We start from the raw sequence: 20,108 nt of genomic DNA, 5'->3' as shown, positions 1-20,108 counted from the left end.
TTTTTTTTTTTTTTTTTTTTTTTTTTCTGTATTTGCCTTGCAGATCCTTTACCTCCTGCTAGGTTTGGAGTCAGTAAAGAGAAGACTACTTCAACCAGCTTGCACGTTTGGTGGACTCCTTCTCCCGGAAAAGTCACCTCGTATGAGGTGCAATTATTTGATGAAAATAACCAAAAGATACAGGGGGTTCAAATTCAAGAAAGTACTTCATTGAACAAATACGCTTTTTTCAATCTCACTGCTGGTAGTAAATACAATATTACCATCACAGCTGTTTCTGGAGGAAAACGTTCTTCTTCAGTTTATACCAATGGATCGACAGGTAAGACCTGTTTATTTATAGCTGAGTAGTTAATAGGATACTTTTCAAGTTATACTTTATTCAAGGAATAGGAGTAAGATTGCTACTCCAGAGCAAAATTAATTAATTAGCAATTAGTTAAATTTTTAAAAGGAGCTTATGGGATACAGTGGACAGACTGGACTGAAAATAGCATGCGTGGCTATGCTGGTAACTTGCTGAATGGTTTTGAAGAAGTCATGGGACTTCTCTGGAATTGGAGTTTTCTCCAATTTGGAATAGATACTCCCTAATGGCCCTTCTAACTCAAAGCAAAGCAACAAGACTTTCTGCCCCATTTTCTGAGTTTGTGCCATAAAACTTATTTTTTAGATGTTTTTATTCTGTATATACTCTTCTCGTAACATCAAGTCATAATGTTTCCTAAATATCCCTATGTTTGAAACAAGTCTTTGTTTCTTCGATGAGGTGAAGAATAACCCATCTGTGCACCCACATATTATGATATACATGGCACATCACTACCTCCTTCCATAAAGTACATGTCTTTCATGTCATTTGCTCTCCCCTCATTTTCTCTCTTTTTAAATTTTTTTTAATTATACTTTACTTTCTGGGATATTTATACTTTAAGTTCTGGGATACATGTGCAGAACGTGCAGGTTTGTTACATAGGTATACACATGCCATGGTAGTTTGCTGCACCCATCAACCCGTCATCTACATTAGGTATTTTTTCTAAGGCTATCCCTTCCCTATGCCCCCAGCCCCTCAACAGGTCCCGGTGTGTGATGTTCCCTTTCCTGTGCCCATGTGTTCTCATTGTTCAGCTGCCACTTATGAGCGAGAACATGCAGTGTTTGGTCTTCTGTTCCTGTGTTAGTTTGCTGAGAATGATGGTTTCCAGATTCATCCATGTCCCTGCAAAGGACATGAACTCATCCTTTTTTATGGCTGCCTAGTATTCCATGGTGTATATGTGCCACATTTTCTCTCTCTTTTTTAAATCTCCCTCTCCGTTTTTCATCTTCTATAGTTCTTTCCTTTCTCTTTTCCACTTACTGCTGTGCACTGTTATATACTTCACTGGTAAAAGCTACCTTAATACCTATGAAGTGGGGGAGGTAGACAAGTAAATTATGATGTAACTTGAGGCTGCAGACTTTGAAAAGAGCACTAATCAAAGTTCCAGTGAAATTTCCAGAATCCTGTTATTTATTAATGCTATTACCAAGTTAAGATGAATGTGTGACTTCTAATTAAAGGTATATGTCTCCTATAAGGGAATTATGAATGACATTTGGACATGCATTTTATCTCACTAGTGCCATCTCCAGTGAAAGATATTGGTATTTCCACAAAAGCCAATTCTCTCCTGGTTTCCTGGTCCCATGGCTCTGGGAATGTGGAACGATACCGGCTGATGCTAATGGATAAAGGGATCCTAGTTCATGGCAGTGTTGTGGACAGACAAGCTACTTCTTATGCTTTTAACGGGCTGACCCCTGGCTACCTCTACAACCTCACTGTTGTGACTGAGGCCGCAGGGCTGCAAAACTACAAGTGGAAACTAGTCAGGACAGGTAAGTTCCCCCAGCTAGCTGAAGAAGAATAAAGCAAAATCAAGGGGATACTTAATAAATCAAGTTTATCATTTGAATAACAGTAATATAGGACAAATGGAAATTCTTATAAGGTATAGAAGACCAATATCCACTTTTCTACTCAGAAAAAGAAGGATTCTCTTTTATTCTAAGGTTTAGGCGAGCCTTTGGTAACATTTTGAAGTAGGCAAAGTTAATTACTGATATGGACCTAGCTTCTCTTCTTCTCTTTTTAATACTCCGTCTCCTTGCTAAGGATTCCTTCTTCCTTTTCTTAACCAGGCATCCACTGTCTTTATGACATCACTCACAGTGAACCAGAATTACTTTCTCCATGCTATACATGCCCTACTCCTGTGTGACAGTCATTTCCAAAATTTTCTATCTAACCACATGACCTGGGACCCAATACCACAGGACCTATTCCCACAGCCTACCCTAGACTAATAAATGAATCTATGCTAAGTATTAATGAGTAATTTACACAAACTTTCATTCAGCCGTTAGTTACTGAATATAAGCTAGATGCTCAGCATTGCTGATATAACATCCAAGAGAGACAAAGTCTTTGCCCTCATGGAGTTTACATTTTAGTAGAGTCTAATCCTTCTAGCAAGTCTAACATGTGAATTAAATTTCCTCTCTTGGTAAGTTATCTAATTTTAAGAGAAACTCTAATATATGCGGTGCCTTAGACATTAGTTTCTGGAACTATAGGAGGCTGGTGGGAAAGATATTTGAGGACACCAGTACATTTATATACCTTTTATAGCATACCTCAAATATATGTAGATATTCCTGGCCAAAAATGTTCTGTATATCTTAAAAGTTATTTATGTACATCAAGAGCAAATTGCATTCCTAACTGCCTTATGCAAAATCAGAGTGTTATGCCCATTCTTTTGTTTTGTTTTGTTTTGTGTTTGAGACAGAGTTTCACTCTTGTTGCCTGGGCTGGAGTGCAATGGTGTGATCTCGGCTCACTGCAACCTCGCCCTCCCGGGTTCAAGTGATTCTCTTGCCTCAGCCTCCGGAGTAGCTAAGATTGCTGGCGCCCACCACCACACCCAGCTAATTTTTGTATTTTTGGTAGAGACGGGGTTTCACCATGTTGGCCAGGCTGGTCTTGAACTCCTGACCTCAGGTGATTCACCCACCTCAGCCTCCCAAAGTGTTGGGATTACAGGCATGAGCCACCACTCCAGGCTGCCCATTCTTTTAAGGAAGCTTCATTAATTTATATTCTAGAAAAAAGTATTCACAAAAGGGTATCTCCTTTTTAATCATTTTCCTTTGATGAAGTAGTAATACAACTCATTAACTTTATCATGATTTAATATAAAAATCAGTTTTATCTCATAAAATTTTATAATCACTAATCAATTGATCAATATATTTACTGTGTACTCAATATTATTGAATATTAATATATAAAGGCGGTAAGAAATGAGGCAGATGACAGACCTCTTTGTGCATTCCACTTAAAGAATTTCTGAATTGGGAAAGACCATTGTAGGGCTTTGACCTAGCTTCATTTGCCAATAAGAAACACTATAAGGTTCAGTGAACTAGAAAGAGCTGTCCAGAGTTTCCCAGCTGACTAATGGCCCAGTCTGAACCAGAATCCAGGCTTCTGCCTGACAAGATTTGGGCCTTGCCACCAAGCACATAGCCTACCTTTGGTTTTACAGCATTATTTTTGCCTCTTTAACTTTTTTTTTTTTTCCACCATCTGAGGAGGATAATTTTTGCCTCTTAAAGTGCTTGTTTTCTCCAGCGCAAGGAATGTGGCTTGCGGAAATAAAATTACAGGTCAAAATTTGGCCATAGTGAGATATCCTGAGTAAAAGTCTCTTTTCTGTTCTTTCTTAATTAGCGCCTATGGAAGTCTCAAATCTGAAGGTGACAAATGATGGCAGTTTGACCTCTCTAAAAGTCAAGTGGCAAAGACCTCCTGGAAATGTGGAGTCTTACAACATCACCCTCTCTCACAAAGGGACCATCAAAGAATCCAGAGTATTAGCACCTCGGGTCAGTGAAACTCACTTTAAAGAGTTAACCCCTGGACGACTTTATCAAGTTACTATCAGCTGTGTCTCTGGTGAACTGTCTGCTCAGAAGATGGCAGTGGGCAGAACATGTAAGTCTTGGGCTCCAGAATGTTCCTTGGTTGCTCAAATCACTCTCTGATCCACCTTAGAATAGGACAAAATAAGTTAGCAGGAAAACTCCTTTCCCAATCTGAGAAGTGGAGCCTATGTAACTGAAGGTGTCTGGGGTAGGACCCATTTGTCTGAGTCACTTAGGCAAATGAGTTTGGATTTCTGAACGATGTGCGTATTGTTTCTGTCTTATGCTTTTTCATGTCACATCATTTAAGTAGCATAAATGCATTAGCATTGATGCCAGTATATAAAACATTTCTGACTCATTCTTACAGTGAGAACCAGTTAGCATTTAACCATGTTTTCCATACATTATTTTATTAATTTACGTCCTCAAACACTTATCTATCCAGTGCCTTATATGTGTAAATTACTGTACTATTGTTAAAACAAATAAGACATGCTACTTGCCTTTAAGGCAGGATCCAACAAACTACCCCATCTGGTGCCAAATCTGGTCTGTGGCCTGATTTTATTTAACCCTCAAGCTAAGAGTGGTTTTTACATGTTTAAAGGGTTGTACAAACAAATAAGCAAACAAGAAAAAGATGAGACAGAAACCATATGTATCCTGCAAAACCTGAAATATTTACTACCTGATCCTTACCGAAAAAATTGTCCAACTTCTGCTTTAGAAAAGTTTCATTTTAATCACACAGATGTAGAATACACACATGTACAAAAATAAAAATAGTACATTTTAATAATAGTGACTGTATTGATATTTCCATGTATCAGGCACTGACAAAATAATTTACACCCATTATTTCATTTAGTTCTCACAACAAAACTGTGAGAGATGTCCTGTTATTATTAGCATTATACAGATAATTCAAAGAGATCAAATAATTTGTCCATAGTTATCCACTCAGTAAGTGCTGGAGCTAGAATTTAAACCAGGCTATTTGATTCCAGAGTCCATTCCCTCTACTATTAGAGATCTGAAGTAAAAGCTATATGGTCAAAGAGGAAAGATAACAAAATTCTCTTTCATAAGAGCAGTACAAACTTGGAGGAAATGGGAGCAGGGCGCGGTGGCTCATGCCTGTAATCCCAGCACTTTAGGAGGCCGAAGTGGAGGGTTGCTTGAGCCCAGGAGTTTGAGACCAGCTTCGGCAACATAGTGAGACCCTGTTTCTACAAAATAATAGTAATAATAATAATAATAATTAGCTGGGCGTGGTGACATGTGCCTGTAGTCCTAGCTACTCAGGAGGCTGAGCTGGGAGGATTGCTTGAGCCCTGTGGTTGAGCCATGATTGCATCACTTCACTCCAGCCTAGCAATAGAGTGTGACCCTGTCTCAATAAAAAAAAAAAAAAAAAAACCAACTTGGAGGAAATAGAAATGGTCTTTAATGAGGACCTAATAAATGTAACATTTGTGACAAAGAGAGAAGAGCTTTTGGGGTGGAGGGGACAAAATAAGCAAAGGCCCAGAGGCAGAAGAGCCCAGGAGACTTGCAGGTCTACAGAACATCCAACTGGAGGCCAGCTTTCCAAAGGGTAGGGAAGGAGACAGGATGGCTGCAGAAAGTAGTCTCAGTAAGACTGGAAGGATGTGGGGTCTGAACTTAAAGAGCCAAAAATGTAAGCAGAGGGCTTGACATTTTATTCTGTAGATTATAGAGAGACTCTGAATGTTTTTAAGCAAAAAAAAAAAAAAAAAAAAATAGAGCTTAATCTTGCAAGAACCTTAATCTTTTTAGTTGGAAAAAAGAAAGAAAGGAATGCCTCATGATCACGACATCCAATATTTCTTCCAAAGGATGCCACATATCACTAGATTATTAACACTGTAACAGAAGATTACATTACTGATATTACTAAAATGATTTTGGCAGACATTTCTTGAGTGTCAAAAGTCTCCAAAATAAAGAACCCTCATTTGCAATCCACAGACATGAAGAGGGGATAGAAATGTTTTGAACTGCAGATATTGTGTCTCCTATCTATTGCTGCCCAAGAAAAGTAAATGAATATTCTTACTTTTGGTTTGTAATATATCCTTTTTGACATCATTTCACCATTTAGTTCCAGATAAAGTTGCAAACCTGGAGGCAAACAGTAATGGCTGGATGAGATCTCTTGTAGTGAGCTGGTCGCCCCCTGCTGGAGACTGGGAGCAGTATCGGATCCTACTCTTAAATGATTCTGTAGTGCTGCTCAACATCACTGTGGGAAAGGAAGAAACACATTATGTCATGGATGACATGGGGCTCGTGCCGGGAAGACAGTATGAGGTGGAAGTCATTGTTGAGAGTGGAAATTTGAAGAATCCTGAGCGTTGCCAAGGCCGGACAGGTAGGCAAATATGAAGGTGTTAATACCAGTGGAAGAGTAATTTGTTCCCTCTCCCAGGTAATCCAGGTAACTGCCGTAACAGCTAATATCATACCCTCGTGTTTTCTGAATTTGAGATATTAAGGACTTTAAGACTAACGTGGGGTTTCTAACACCTAATTTGTCAAATTAGAACATTTAAAATCACTTCCACTAGTAACTCCATTATTTCATGAAAGAAAGCCATTTTAGACACCAAAAGAGTAGGATGGATACATTCCGAAAATAAAGACAATCCTTCCCACAAAAGAAGAACGTTTTGCTAGTGATCAGCATTAGGGAACCATTGCCTTTGACCTCATGTTGACTAATGTGGGGATTTCAGGTACCAAGGAAGAGTGATTAAAGTGGAGAGGGATATATTTGGATTTTAGGGAAGGGAAGAATAATGCTACTGAAATGAGAAAACAGGCTCAAAGAGGTTATAACTGCCCAAAGCTTTGCAGTATAATCATGACAGCAAGAATACCAAGACTCATGTTTCAGTATCCTCATACTGTCAAACACTTGTACTCACATTGTCAAATAAGAGAGTTGCACTTCCAAGTTCAACATTTCCTTGATAATCCTTGTAATGTGAAATACTCCATACTTAGAGTGAAATTCCAATACCTTCTTCTTAGTTTGCCTGATAATAGGGAAATAACTACATGGATTCACTGTTCTTCTTAGAAGAATGTCAAAGAAAAGATCATGACACCCACTTCGCTTGCCAACTGTGTCTTGCAGTAATCTCTTCATCTTCCAAATATTAATGTCTACTGGATGATGATCAAAGACCTAGAGCAGCTAAACTAAGCTACTTTTAGTATTTCACAGGACAAGCATCTATGTCGTTTCTAATATTTTATCACTCATCTCAAATGACTTGGAATTGTAAGATCACAAAACATTAGGGCCTCTCAGCATGTCAGCATAATTCTCAGGAGAACTTTTACTTATTTATTTACTTTTACTCTTTGAGACAGAGTCTTGCTCTGTCTCCCAGGCCTAGGCTGGAGTGCAGTGGTACAATCTCGGCTCGCTGCAACCCCCACCTCCCAGGTTCAAGCAATTCTTGTACCTTGGCCTCCCAAGTATCTGGGATTACAGGCATGTGCCACCATGCTCAGCTAATTTTTGTATTTTTAGTAGAGACAGGATTTTACCATGTTGGCCAGGCTGGTCTCAAACTCCTGGCCTCAAGCAGTCCACCCACCTTGGCCTCCCAAAGTGCTAGGATCACAGACATGAGCCATGGCGCCAGGCCAAACATTTGGTGGTTTTTTTTTTTTTTTTTTTTTGAGATAGAGTTTCACTCTTGTTGCCCAGGCTGGAGGACAATGGCGTGATCTTGGCTCACTGCAACCTCTGCCTCCCAGGTTCAAGCGATTCTCCTGCCTCAGCCTCCCAAGTAGCTAGGATCACAGGCATGCGCTACCACGCCTAGCTAATTTTGCATTTTTAGTAGAGATGGGGTTTCATCATGTTGGCCAGGCTGGTCTTAAACTCTTGGCCTCAGGTGATCCACCCACCTCGACCTCCCAAAGTGCTAGGATTACTGGCGTGAGCCATTGCACCCAGCCCAAACTTTTCTTAAACTGTATCTCCAGTTTACCTTATTCAGGTAACTTGAAGTAGGCCTCGATGTAAATAATCAAATTATTTCTCTATACCAAAGGAGGAAGATGGAGAGTTAGGGACTCAGTTAGAATGGATTTATAGAAAATTTATGGATGCAAAATTCGTAATAAAAATTTTCATACTTGATTCTTTCATAATTTAAGGCAGCAACACTTTATTCCTTTTTTTTTATTTTTTATTTGAGATGGAGTCTTGCTCTGTTGCCTAGACTGGAGTGCAGTGGCATGATCTCAGCTCACTGCAACCTCCACCTCCCATGTTCAAGCAATTCTCGTGCCTCAGCTTCCCAAGTAGCTGGGACTAGAGATGTGAGCCACCATGCCTGGCTAATTTTTGTATTTTTAGTAGAGATGGAGTTTTGCCATATTGGCCAGGATGGTCTCAAACTCCTGACCTCAAGTGATCCACCCGCCTCGGCCTCCCAAAGTGCTGGGATTAGAGACGTGAGCCACTGCGCCCGACCAACACTTTATTCTTAATGTCTCCTAGAAATTGTAATAATAAAACCTTTTAAATGAATCAATTTTGAGACAAGTCCTCAATTAGATGCTATTATTGCCAGCCAACTCTACCTTCCATGAACACATCAATGTCCCCCACCTCAGAAATGAGGGAAAGTTGCACTTGGTCTCCTCAACCTATGGGGGTAACAAATACTCCTAGCTCCACCTAAATACTCAAACAGGAACTCTTCTTTGTGATTTTGGGAATGACAAGATTGGAGTAAATATTTTTGTATTACAGAATCCATATAAAAAGAAACTCAAAGTATTATGTAGTCAAAAATCAATGACTCTTCTGGCAAGATGTTTTCCAATTGAGTCTGTATTTCTGGTTATAATACATGAACAAAGTTTTCTGTGATAAGATTTTGTTTTAATACTCAGAGACATACGTAAAGCAAATGTTGAACTGAAACACTCTTAAGGGTGGAAGAGAAGAGCTCTCAAAAGTATACTCTCTGAATGTGCCTGAGTCCATCAGTGACCCAAGTCTCCATTGCTTTTTCCTCAGTCCCCCTGGCTGTCCTCCAGCTTCGTGTCAAACATGCCAATGAAACCTCACTGAGCGTCATATGGCAGCCCCCTGTAGCAGAATGGGAGAAATACATCATTTCCCTAGCTGACAGAGACCTCTTACTGATCCACAAGTCACTCTCCAAAGATGCCAAAGAATTCACTTTTACTGACCTGGTGCCTGGACGAAAATACATGGCTACGGTCACCAGTATTAGTGGAGACTTAAAAAATTCCTCTTCAGTAAAAGGAAGAACAGGTAATAACCTTTATAAATTTTACATTTTAAAGTGTTCTGTCTGCTGAATTACTATTTAACATGCAATTTACAAGTATTCATTAACTGCCTATTATGTACTAGGCATTGTTTTATGGATCCTTTCTATTGTGTTTGTTTTCTATTTTACCAATTTCAGTTCTTATCTGTATTAGTTCCTTCTTTTTACTTGGCTTGGATTTAGTTTCCTAACCTTGAAAAAGAGTAAAGAACAACCCTTTCAAGGAGTTTTGCTGCAAAGGAGAGCAGAGAAATAGGGCAGCATCTAGAAGAGGAAGTATGGTTGAAAAGAGGATGATTTTTTGAAGGTAGAAGAAATAACAGCATGTTTTATGCTGGAGGGAATGATCTAGAAGATGTAGAAGGGGAATCATGATGATATAAAGTGAGAGGGAAGAATTGCTGCAGTTTTTCCATGAGTAGGCAAGAGGTATTGGGATCTAGGGCACAAGTGGAGGAATTGGCTTTAGAAAGGAGCATGGGGAATCTAACTTCAGTGTCAGCTGGTGTATTAGTCTGTTTTCACACTACTGTAAAGATCCTACCCAAGACTGCGTAATTTATAAAGGAAAGAGGTTTAATTGACTCACAGTTCCACATGGCTGGGGAGGCCTCAGGAAACTTACAATCATGGTGGAAGGTCAGTTAGAATGGCGATCATTAAAAAGTCAGGAAACAACAGGTGCTGGAGAGGATGTGGAGAAATAGGAACACTACTACACTGTTGGTGGGACTGTAAACTAGTTCAACCATTGTAGAAGACAGTCTGGTGATTCCTGAAGGATCTAGAACTAGAAATACCATTTGAACAAGCCATCCCATTACTGGGTATATACCCAAAGGATTACAAATCATGCTGCTATAAAGACACATGTGCATGTATGTTTATTGTGGCACTGTTCACAACAGCAAAGACTTGGAACCAACCCAAATGTCCATCAACGACAGACTGGATTAGGAAAATGTGGCACATATACACCATGGAATACTATGCAGCCATAAAAAAGGATGAGTTCATGTCCTTTGTAGGGACATGGATGAAGCTGGAAACCATCATTCTGAGCAAACTATCCCAAGGACAGAAAACCAAACGCTGCATGTTCTCACTCATAGGTGGGAATTGAACAATGAGAACACTTGGACACAGGCTGGGGAACATCACACACTGGGGCCTGTTGTGGGGTGTGAGGAGGGGGGACAGGGTGGCATTAGGAGATATACCTAATGTAAATGACGAGTTAATGGGGGCAGCACACCAACATGGAACATGTATACCTATTTAACAAACCTGCACGTTGTGCACATGTACCCGAGAACTTAAAGTATAATAAAATAAATAAATTAATTAATTAAGTTTAAAAAATCATGGTGGAAGGTGAAGGGGAACCAGGCACCTTCTTCGCAAGATGGCAGGAGGGGAAGTGATGGAGATCAAAGGGGAAAGAGCCCCTTATAAAACCATCAGATCTTGTGAGAAATCACTCACTCACATGAGAACAGCATGGGGGAAACTGCTCCCATGATCCAGTCACCTTCCTCCCTGGCCACATGCAGATTACAGTTCAAGATGAGATTTGGGTGGGGACACAAAGCCAAACCACATCAGCTAGGGAAAAGAGAATATGTGGGTACAGATGCCAATAGGTGGATATTTGTAGGGTGAGCAGTTATCTTCTAATTGCTCTCATTTTTTCAGTGTAATTGGAAGCAAAGTCATCAAGAAATCCCTTTTTAGATAGACCTCATGGCTCACATCTGTAATTCCAACACTTTGGGATGCTGAAATGGGTGGATCTTGAGGCCAGGAATTCGAGACTAGCCTAGCCAATGTGACAAGACACGGTCTCTACTAAAACTACAAAAATTAGCTGGGAGTGGTGGCATGTACCTGTAATCCCAGATACTTGGGAGGCTGAGGCATAAGAATCACTTAAACCCAGGAGGTGGAGGTTGCATTGAGTCGAGATCCTGCCACTGTATGCCAGCCTGTGTGATAGAGTGAGACCCTTTCTCAAAAAAAAAAAAAAAAATCCTTTTTCCATGTATATACTGTTGTCCTGTATCTTATTTTTCTCTCCTCTTTTGATCCCACAAAAATATAGTTATTGCTTTATATAGTCAATATCTGTTTAGATTTACCTATCAATTTACTACCTTTTTTCTCATTTTTTCCTCCTGCACCTGAGACATTTTATCTGGGATTATTTTCATTTATTCTGGAGAACATTATTCAGATTTCTTCATTGAGAGTTTCTAGGGACAAACTCTCTCAAATTTTGTTTTTGCTGGGCATATTTTTATATAACTCTCATCTTTTTATAGCTCTTGGTCTTGAAAGATATTTTCCTTAAGTCCCAACTCTGTGTTTAAAGTTATTTTCTCTCAGCACATAGAAGATATTATTCTAGTCTTTCTGGGATTTATTGTTGCTGCTGAGTCAGCTATCAGTCTAATTTTTATTTCTCTGAGTCTGTTTGCTATGACTGATTTTTCACCTTTGGTGTTCAGTTGTTTCACAATAATAGTCAAGGTGTAGATATATGTCTTTTTGTTTCTCTTGCTTAAGATTGATTGGTATTTTTGTACTTTCCAATTAGTGTCTTTCTACAATCCTGGAGATTCTCAGCTATTAACTCTCTGATATTGCTTCTTGCCCCTTCTCCATTCTCCACTCTGTCATCTTCTGGTATTCTAGAACACACATATACGAGCACATCAATATATTTCATATTTTCCATGTGTTTTCTCTCTGAACTACAGTATAGGTAACTTTCTCATCTCTTTGATTCATTTCATTAATTCTTTCTTCAGCTCTGTCTAATCTATATTAAAATCTACCCACTGTGTTTTAAATTTTAATTGTTACGTTCTTCACTTTTAAGCATTCTCTTTGGCTCTCTTTCAAATTTATGTTGTGCTCTGTTGCCCTTTAGTTATATTTTCATTCCCCTCCTGTATTGTTATATGCAAATTAGCAATGTTTATTTTCCATCCTATGTCTGATAATTATAATAGCTGAAATCTTCAGGAGTTAAGTTCTGTTGTCTTTTGATTTTCCTGTCTTTTGTTTATGTTGCTTTATTTCTTTAAATGTATGTGATTTTTTTTTTTACCGTAAGCTTGTTTTCCCTAGAATTTTATTCTGTGGAAATTATTTAAGGCCATGTTTGAAGGTGAGTTTCAGAAGGAATTTTTATTTGATTCTTTCAGGTGCACAAGACTATCAAACCAGTCCTACTTTAATCTAAATTGTCAGCTTTAGGTTTTTTGATCACCTCGGTTTTATAAATTCAGGTTGCAAACACATTGAAACTATCTCAAGATTATGAATTCTCAGAGGAAATCGTTTTCTCCATCCAGTATTAAGAAAGCTGAAGTTGTATAGGGAGTAAAGAGAGACTATTTATTTCACTTATACTTAGAATGTAGCTTTTCCAATGTTATGCAAGATCACCTATGAGTTTCTTCAGCCTGGAAAGATCTACACTTTACCTCCTTTCTCAATATCCTGCAATGCTATAAAATCAAAACTTACATTTGCATCTGAAAGGTGCTCTCAACACAACAGTTTGCTTTATGATCCAGTTATCTCTCTATCCTTTACTTTTTGGCCTTTGAGAATCCCTTACATTCCTGACAAGTCATTCATTTACATTTTCGTATTTTATCCAATATGTATAGTTGTGTTTATTAAGGATTTTCATGGTATCGAGCCTATCATACTGCCAGAAATGGAAGTTTAAGGCATTGTTTTAGACCTAAGGTCATTTTTATCATCCCCACCACCCATATTGCTGGCTCATATAGTAATGCATGTTTAACTTTGTAGAAAACTGCCAAACTACTTTCCAAAGTGTTTGTGAAATTTTGCATTTCCACCAGCAGTGTATGAGATTTCCACTTCCTCCACATTCTCAGCATGTATTACATGATATTAGCAGTTTGTTTTAAAATTTAGCCATTCTAACCATTATAATAAGATAATGATATCTCATGTGGTTTTAATTTGCCTTTTTCTGATGTCTAATGGCTTTGAGAATCCTTTCACAAGCTTATTTGTCACCCATTTATCTTCTTTGGGGAAGTTTTTGTTCAAATATTTTGCTGAATTTTAAAATAGGATTGTTTGTTTGTCCTCGGTCAAAATGTTTTCTGTCGGTTTTTCATTTCGATGTCTAATTTATCAATTTTTGTCTTTCATAAATCATGCTGTGGTGTCATATCTAAAAATATTTGCCTAAATCAAGGTCACAAAGATTTTCTCCTAGAAGTTTATAGTTTTAGGTGTTAAATGTAGGTCTGCGACCCATTTTGAGTTTTTATATATGATGTGAGATATGGGTGAAGGTTTTTTCTTTGCATATAGATACCTGGTAATTCCAGTCCTATGTATTGAAAAGACTATCTTTTCTCCATGAAATTGCCTTTGGATCTCTAAAAAAAATCCATTGATAGCATATTTGTTCTTCTATTTCTGTACTCTCAATTCTGTTCCATCAATCTATGTTTCTGTCTGCCCTTTGTCAGTATTATCCTGTCTTGATTACAAGATTTTTAGTGAAATCAGGTGGTGTTAGTCTTCTAACTTTATTCTTCTTTTTCAAAATTGCTTTGGATACTGTAGCTGTTTGCCTTTCATATAAAATTTAGAATTAAAATTGAATCTTTAGAATTATAATTGAATCTGATCCATATACAGTAGGATTTTTTTAATGAACACATTTGTAGAAGTCAATGAACTTTGAGAAAGAGGGGTGCCAAGGTTACAATCCTTTGATTATTATAATTCAGGAAAGAGGCACAAAGAAGAATGTATGTTGACCAAGTGCCAACTTCAAGATCTGTGTGTAAGATTTGTTAAACGATAAGTTGGAAGCAATAAATGTTGTTAATTAGGAAAAGGACACAGGCTTAGGGGTTAGACAAATCTAGCTTTCAGTTCCAGGTTGGCTATTTGTTAGCACTGTGATATAAATTACTTACATTTTATGATCCTTGGTTTCCTTGTTAATAAATGGAATAATAAAATCAACTTTATAGAGTTCTGAATGGGTGTCAAATAATGTAACCTTCATGAGACATATAGCTCATAACTGGCACATAGTAGACGTTCAGTAGTTGTTATTATTACTTTGTAATATATATTATTATAATTTATATTATTACATGTTCATATATAATAACAGCCCCTTTGAGAATGTGCCAGTATAGAACTAACCAGTTTGCTAGACCATACTCACCAGACTGAAGGGAATTCCCAGTACCACCCCAGAACAATCATTGGCTCAGGTAGATTAGATAGCTCTGAATTCTCGTGGGCTAAGGACAGATAAAATCATATTAACTAAGCAGTTTTCAAAAATAGCAGCCTTCATTATCTAAAATTTAAAACCAAAACCATTTAATAAGCATGCATCATCTCATCCTTGGATCCTAAATAATTTTGATTCCCTATATAAGCAGCTTTTTCAAAGTACTAAAGCTTCTCTAGAGGAGTAGTTCTCCATATGCCACAGGAAATAGAACTGAGAGTCTATAGCAACAACACAAAAATTATTTTTAGCACTTTCAAGTCTGTCTCCATTTTTTGACTCATTTTTCTTACACTTTCTTAAGGTGACTAAGTGTCATTTGTCTTCTGTCTACTGTTTTAGTGCCTGCCCAAGTGACTGACTTGCATGTGGCCAACCAAGGAATGACCAGTAGTCTGTTTACTAACTGGACCCAGGCACAAGGAGATGTAGAATTTTACCAAGTCTTACTGATCCATGAAAATGTGGTCATTAAAAATGAAAGCATCTCCAGTGAGACCAGCGGATACAGCTTCCACTCTCTCAAGTCCGGCAGCCTGTACTCCGTGGTAGTAACAACCGTGAGTGGAGGGATCTCTTCCCGACAAGTGGTGGTGGAGGGAAGAACAGGTAAGAAGTAGAGATATGTGTCTGTAACTTACTAAGATCTGAGTACATGAGACCCCTAATGAGAATATTATAGAAATATCCTAAAATCAGACTTATCCCTGCCCTTCCTAAAAGCTAAGTTTCAATGCCACCCAGAAGGTATATGGAATGGAAATTGGGTGATGGGTGATGGTAAGAGAGAATAAATTCTGAATTTTTTTTTTGAGATGGAATTTCACTCTTGTTGCTCAGGCTAGAGTGCAATGGCGTGATCTCGGCTCACCACAACCTCCACCTCCTGGGTTCAAGCAGTTCTCCTACCTCAGCCTCCCAAGTAGCTGGGATTACAGGCATGTGCCACCACACCCGGCTAACTTTGTATTTTTAGTAGAGACAGGGTTTCTCCATGTTGGTCAGGCTGGTCTCGAACTCCCAACCTCAGGTGATCTGCCCGCCTTGGCCTCCCAAAGTGCTGGGATTACTGGCGTGAGCCACCGCAGCTAGCTGAATATTTTAACGTCTCCAGTGAACATGTAAGAGCGCCTCACTTGATGCCTAGACTTATCCCTTATTCAATTGATTTCCTTTGAAATGTTTATGTCCCCATAAAGGTAAATAATAATGAGATAAAAAACAAAACTAATCTCCCAAAGAAAGCAGGTTTCACTCTTTTATATTCTTGGTTTGCAAGACATAAAAAGAAAATGATCTCCAATTAATATGGTCAGAGGTAGAGTTGATCTAATTTTCAGGTCTCATATATTTTCATAAACAACATTAAACAAGTGCTTAATATGCTATCTAAACAATTTTTCTGGACCTTAAGAGCTCCCTGTTAGAAAGCTAAGTAAACAAATAAGTGTCATTATGGTCATGTGTGTCAGGGAGCCATGGCACCGAACCATTGTACGTCATACCATGAAAGAACATAAAAGTTACCATATATGATATATAAAATTTATGTTCATTTCTTAGAAAGAAAAAAATTACATAAAACCAATAGAAGCTTTGATAATTATTCATGACCTTGTCTACTTAATTTTATATAATTATTGTAAGTTGGATTTCAGGCTTCTCCTTCGGCATCCTCAACACTCAAATTCTATTTATCAGCTGCAGGCATCATAGATGCATCTCTTTCCAGAATCATGAATCTCACCTACTTAATGAACCCAGAAGACATTAACTTCATTAAATCTCCCAGGAGAACAATGAAGTCACTGAGATGTTTCATAGTCTTGGTAGAAATTCACTGGTGTAGGCCCATTTCCCTCATTCTATGACAGCTGACATTGTCACCTGCATCTTTCTTTTTTTTTTTTTTTTTTCAAGACAGAGTCTCATTTTGTCACCCGGCTGGAGTGCAGTGGCACGATCTTGGCTCACAGAAACCTCTGACTCCCTGGTTCAAGCGATTCTCCTGCCTCATTCTCTCTAGTAGCTGGGATTACAGGCACACACCACCACACCCCGCTAATTTTTGTACTTTTAGTAGAAACAGGGTTTCACCTTGTTGGCCAGGATGGTCTCGATCTCCTGACCTCGTGATCTGCCTGCCTCAGCCTCCCAGAGTGCTGGGATTACAGGTGTGAGCCATTGGGCCTGGCCCGTCACCTGCATCTTTCTCCCTGGTATTTTCTTTCCTTTCTTTTAATGGCTCTTGGCACCATCCATTGGTGTAGTGTACTTGTTGGGGGGTGCTAAAAAGCTTAGCATGGAAATCAGGAGGCCTAGGTTTTGGTCCTAGCTGTGCCATTAACTTACTTCCCTAAGCTTCTGTGTTGTAATCCAGGCACAATAATTCACTCCTACCCTGGGTGTCAGAATAGGGAAGGAGAAATAATAAGAAGGCTGAGGAGAGGAGTGGAGGATGACCTTACATTCATTTCCCAGTGATGTGCAGTTTTATCAGTCACATTAGACTGATTTAATTCGTGCTTAGACACTGTATAATGTGGGTGTTCATGATTGGATGCCTCTGTTGGTTGGGATCCAGTCTCCTACCATCGGTGGCTCTTCTTTGCTGCAGGTCCTCAGAGCTCTCCACATTTCTCCAGAGAATGGAGGTGGGAGAGGGGTACAACTCATCAGACTTGGGAGTAGACATTTCACTTCTACCCACATTCCACTGGCCAGAACTCAGTTACATGGCTGCATCTGACTGCCCGGCAGCCTGAGAAATGTAGTCTAGCTGTGTGTCACAAGGAAAGGAAACGGTTGAGGAACCATATTCTGCCACACAGGTTGATTCTCATTTTAAATACCACGAGGATTGTCCAACTTGTTGTGAGCTACTAAAATAGTCTAGTCTGTGCTATCTCTTGAAATAACTGGGCACTTTAAATAAGTGGGACTTACAATTATTTTTACATCTATATTTTAATTAGAATAAAGGTAAAGTATTTGACCCATATTATATCATAGAAGCATTTCAAAAAGGGACAAGAAATTATTTGAAGAATGGTCATAAAGTTTTGAGGAGAGAACCAAATATGAATAAATATGAGCATGAGTTATTTTACTCAAACATATGAAGAGTGCACATTATCATGATAAAGGAGGAAAATGGGAGACTTCTATAGAAGAAGAATAATAGGGATTTTGAAAGGTGCCTCTTTTAGTAAATTTTGTACACAGTCAATTGTAAAGAATTCAGTGGCTATGGCCTTGATAATCCGTATCATCTCCTCAAATTGCTGAAATATTAGTCAATACTGAAATAATTTTGAAAGGTATTCTTATATTTCACTTGTTTCCACTGAGTTGAAACATATAAATAAACCCTCCTAGCTCGGATAAGATGGCAGAATATTTGAAATTAAAGATATTAGATATACTTAACAAATCTAATTCTAATCTGGGAAAATGCTCATCCTAAAGGAAAAACAAATTTTGTATCTATTTTTTCTTAAACAAGTGAATCATATTTCTTCCAAAACTTTTGATAATTGTGTCTTTTCTAATAAAATGTTAGGGCCAGGTGTGGTGGCTCACGTCTGTAATCCCAGCACTTTGGGAGGCCGAGGCAGGCGGATCACAAGGTCAGGAGATTGAGACCATCCTTACTAACACTATGAAACCCCATCTCTACTAAAAATACAAAAATTAGCTGGGCGTGGTGGCAGGTGCCTGTAGTCCCAGCTGCTCGGGAGGCTGAGGCAGGAGAATGGCATGAATCCAGGAGGCGGAGCTTGCAGTGAGCCGAGATCGCGCCACTGCACTCCAGCCTGGGCGACATAATGAGACTCCATCTCAAAAAAAAAAACAAAAAAAAAAAACAAAGGAGTTGCAAATATTTCCAGCAGTTTTTTTTGTTTGTTTTTTTGTTTTCTTTTCTTTTCTTTTTTTTTTTGAGGCGGAGTCTCGCTCTGTCGCCCAGGCTGGAGTGCAGTGGCCGGATCTCAGCTCACTGCAAGCTCCGCCTCCCGGGTTTACGCCATTCTCCTGCCTCAGCCTCCGGAGTAGCTGGGACTACAGGCGCCCGGCTAGTTTTTGTATTTTTAGTAGAGACGGTGTTTCACCGTGTTAGCCAGGATGGTCTCGATCTCCTGACCTCGTGATCCGCCCGTCTCGGCCTCCCAAAGTGCTGGGATTACAGGCTTGAGCCACCGCGCCCGGCTCCAGCAGTTTTTAAAAACAAGCATAACGAGTTGCTTTTGAGAGCAACCAAAGGATGTATGGATGGCTGAATGGCAGAAGGAAGGAAGGAAAGAAAGAAAAAAGGAAGAAAAGAAGGAAAGAAAAGGAAGGAAGAGATGTACCAATATATAAATCTCCTGGCTAAAAAGTTCAACTTTATATCTAGGAAATGTCCATATATGTGGATCAACATTACCAGAGTTGTGCACTAGAATGCAGTTTATAATTTTTAGTGATGGATAAGTGCTTTTAAGTACAAGGTATACTTTGGGGCTTAATTCACAAAGTCAGAGCATATTACATTAGAAGGATTCTCAGAAGTCATCTAGCCAAATCCTGTCCATTTTAAGTGATGTACTGAAATTGACAATCACATGAAACTGTTAAGTTAATCAGCTAATGATTACAACAGTAGTGCGGTTCATGTATACTGTAATATTTTACCCCATATTCATTTATGGCAGTACTATTTATGGGCACCTATTTCTGATATGTGGTTAAACTTTTACTCAATACTGCAGTTACTAATTTGCTGACTATACATCCAGCCAGAGAACTTCTTGAAGACATTCATGCCTTTTTTCATTTTTGTATACCTGACAAATAGCAGGTTCTCAGTAAACGTTTGTGACACTAATCCCCAATTCATATAAGCAAATGATTATAGTTGACATCAGAAAACCCATTATTGCCATAATAGTTCTTTTTGCCTTGGTTGGTCCAGCTTCCAGACTTCTTATTTCCAAGACAGGTTTTTAGACTTATTTCTTACCACTAGAGGGCAGGAAATGCTTTGCAAAGGGAAAACGGTCCCTCTTGTGTTTGCTATTACTTCCCGGGAATAAATAACTTCATCACAAGAAGATTGAAGCTATCCCAGTTTAAGGTCTTTAGAAAAGCTACCTTATTCTTCCCCTTTCCACTGAAACATTTTTGCTTTATTGGTAAGTTTTGTTCAAGTTGATTCATTTGGATTGTTGAAATATTTGTTCCCTTTCTTACAGGGAACCTTCTAAAACATTCTATAAAGATGCCTCCACTTGAAATGCTTTACAAACAACCCTATAAAAATTCAGCAGTGGCATCCTTGTATTTACGAGGCATCCCAAAGGCCTCCTGACATTTTTATTTTGATTAGCCTTCTGATGTAAGAACACTCAGCTTCTAGAAGCTGAGTGAAATCCTCATACTTCCTTGACCTCTTATGTAATCAGATTAGATCTTGAGTCGACGATTTGTGC

At 38.7% G+C, this 20,108-nt stretch overlaps 1 protein-coding gene across 3 annotated transcripts in view; it reads left to right on the top strand.

The window, feature by feature from the left end:
* The window catches only part of PTPRB (protein tyrosine phosphatase receptor type B), a 126,854-nt gene that overhangs the window by 44,726 nt on the left and 62,020 nt on the right, over positions 1–20,108 (top strand). For all 3 annotated transcript variants that reach the window (XM_023226529.2, XM_023226528.2, XM_023226527.2), the window contains 6 exons: positions 44–322; positions 1,627–1,884; positions 3,782–4,045; positions 6,104–6,373; positions 9,050–9,310; positions 14,983–15,249. In XM_023226529.2, coding sequence (XP_023082297.1) covers positions 44–322; positions 1,627–1,884; positions 3,782–4,045; positions 6,104–6,373; positions 9,050–9,310; positions 14,983–15,249 — 1,599 coding nt within the window. The remainder of the gene's footprint in view (positions 1–43; positions 323–1,626; positions 1,885–3,781; positions 4,046–6,103; positions 6,374–9,049; positions 9,311–14,982; positions 15,250–20,108) is intronic.

The sequence above is a fragment of the Piliocolobus tephrosceles genome, chromosome 10, assembly GCF_002776525.5.
Source record: "Piliocolobus tephrosceles isolate RC106 chromosome 10, ASM277652v3, whole genome shotgun sequence".
Lineage (NCBI taxonomy): Eukaryota > Metazoa > Chordata > Mammalia > Primates > Cercopithecidae > Piliocolobus > Piliocolobus tephrosceles.
Note: the sequence above shows the minus strand (reverse complement) of the source record. Positions and strands in the feature narration are given on the sequence as shown.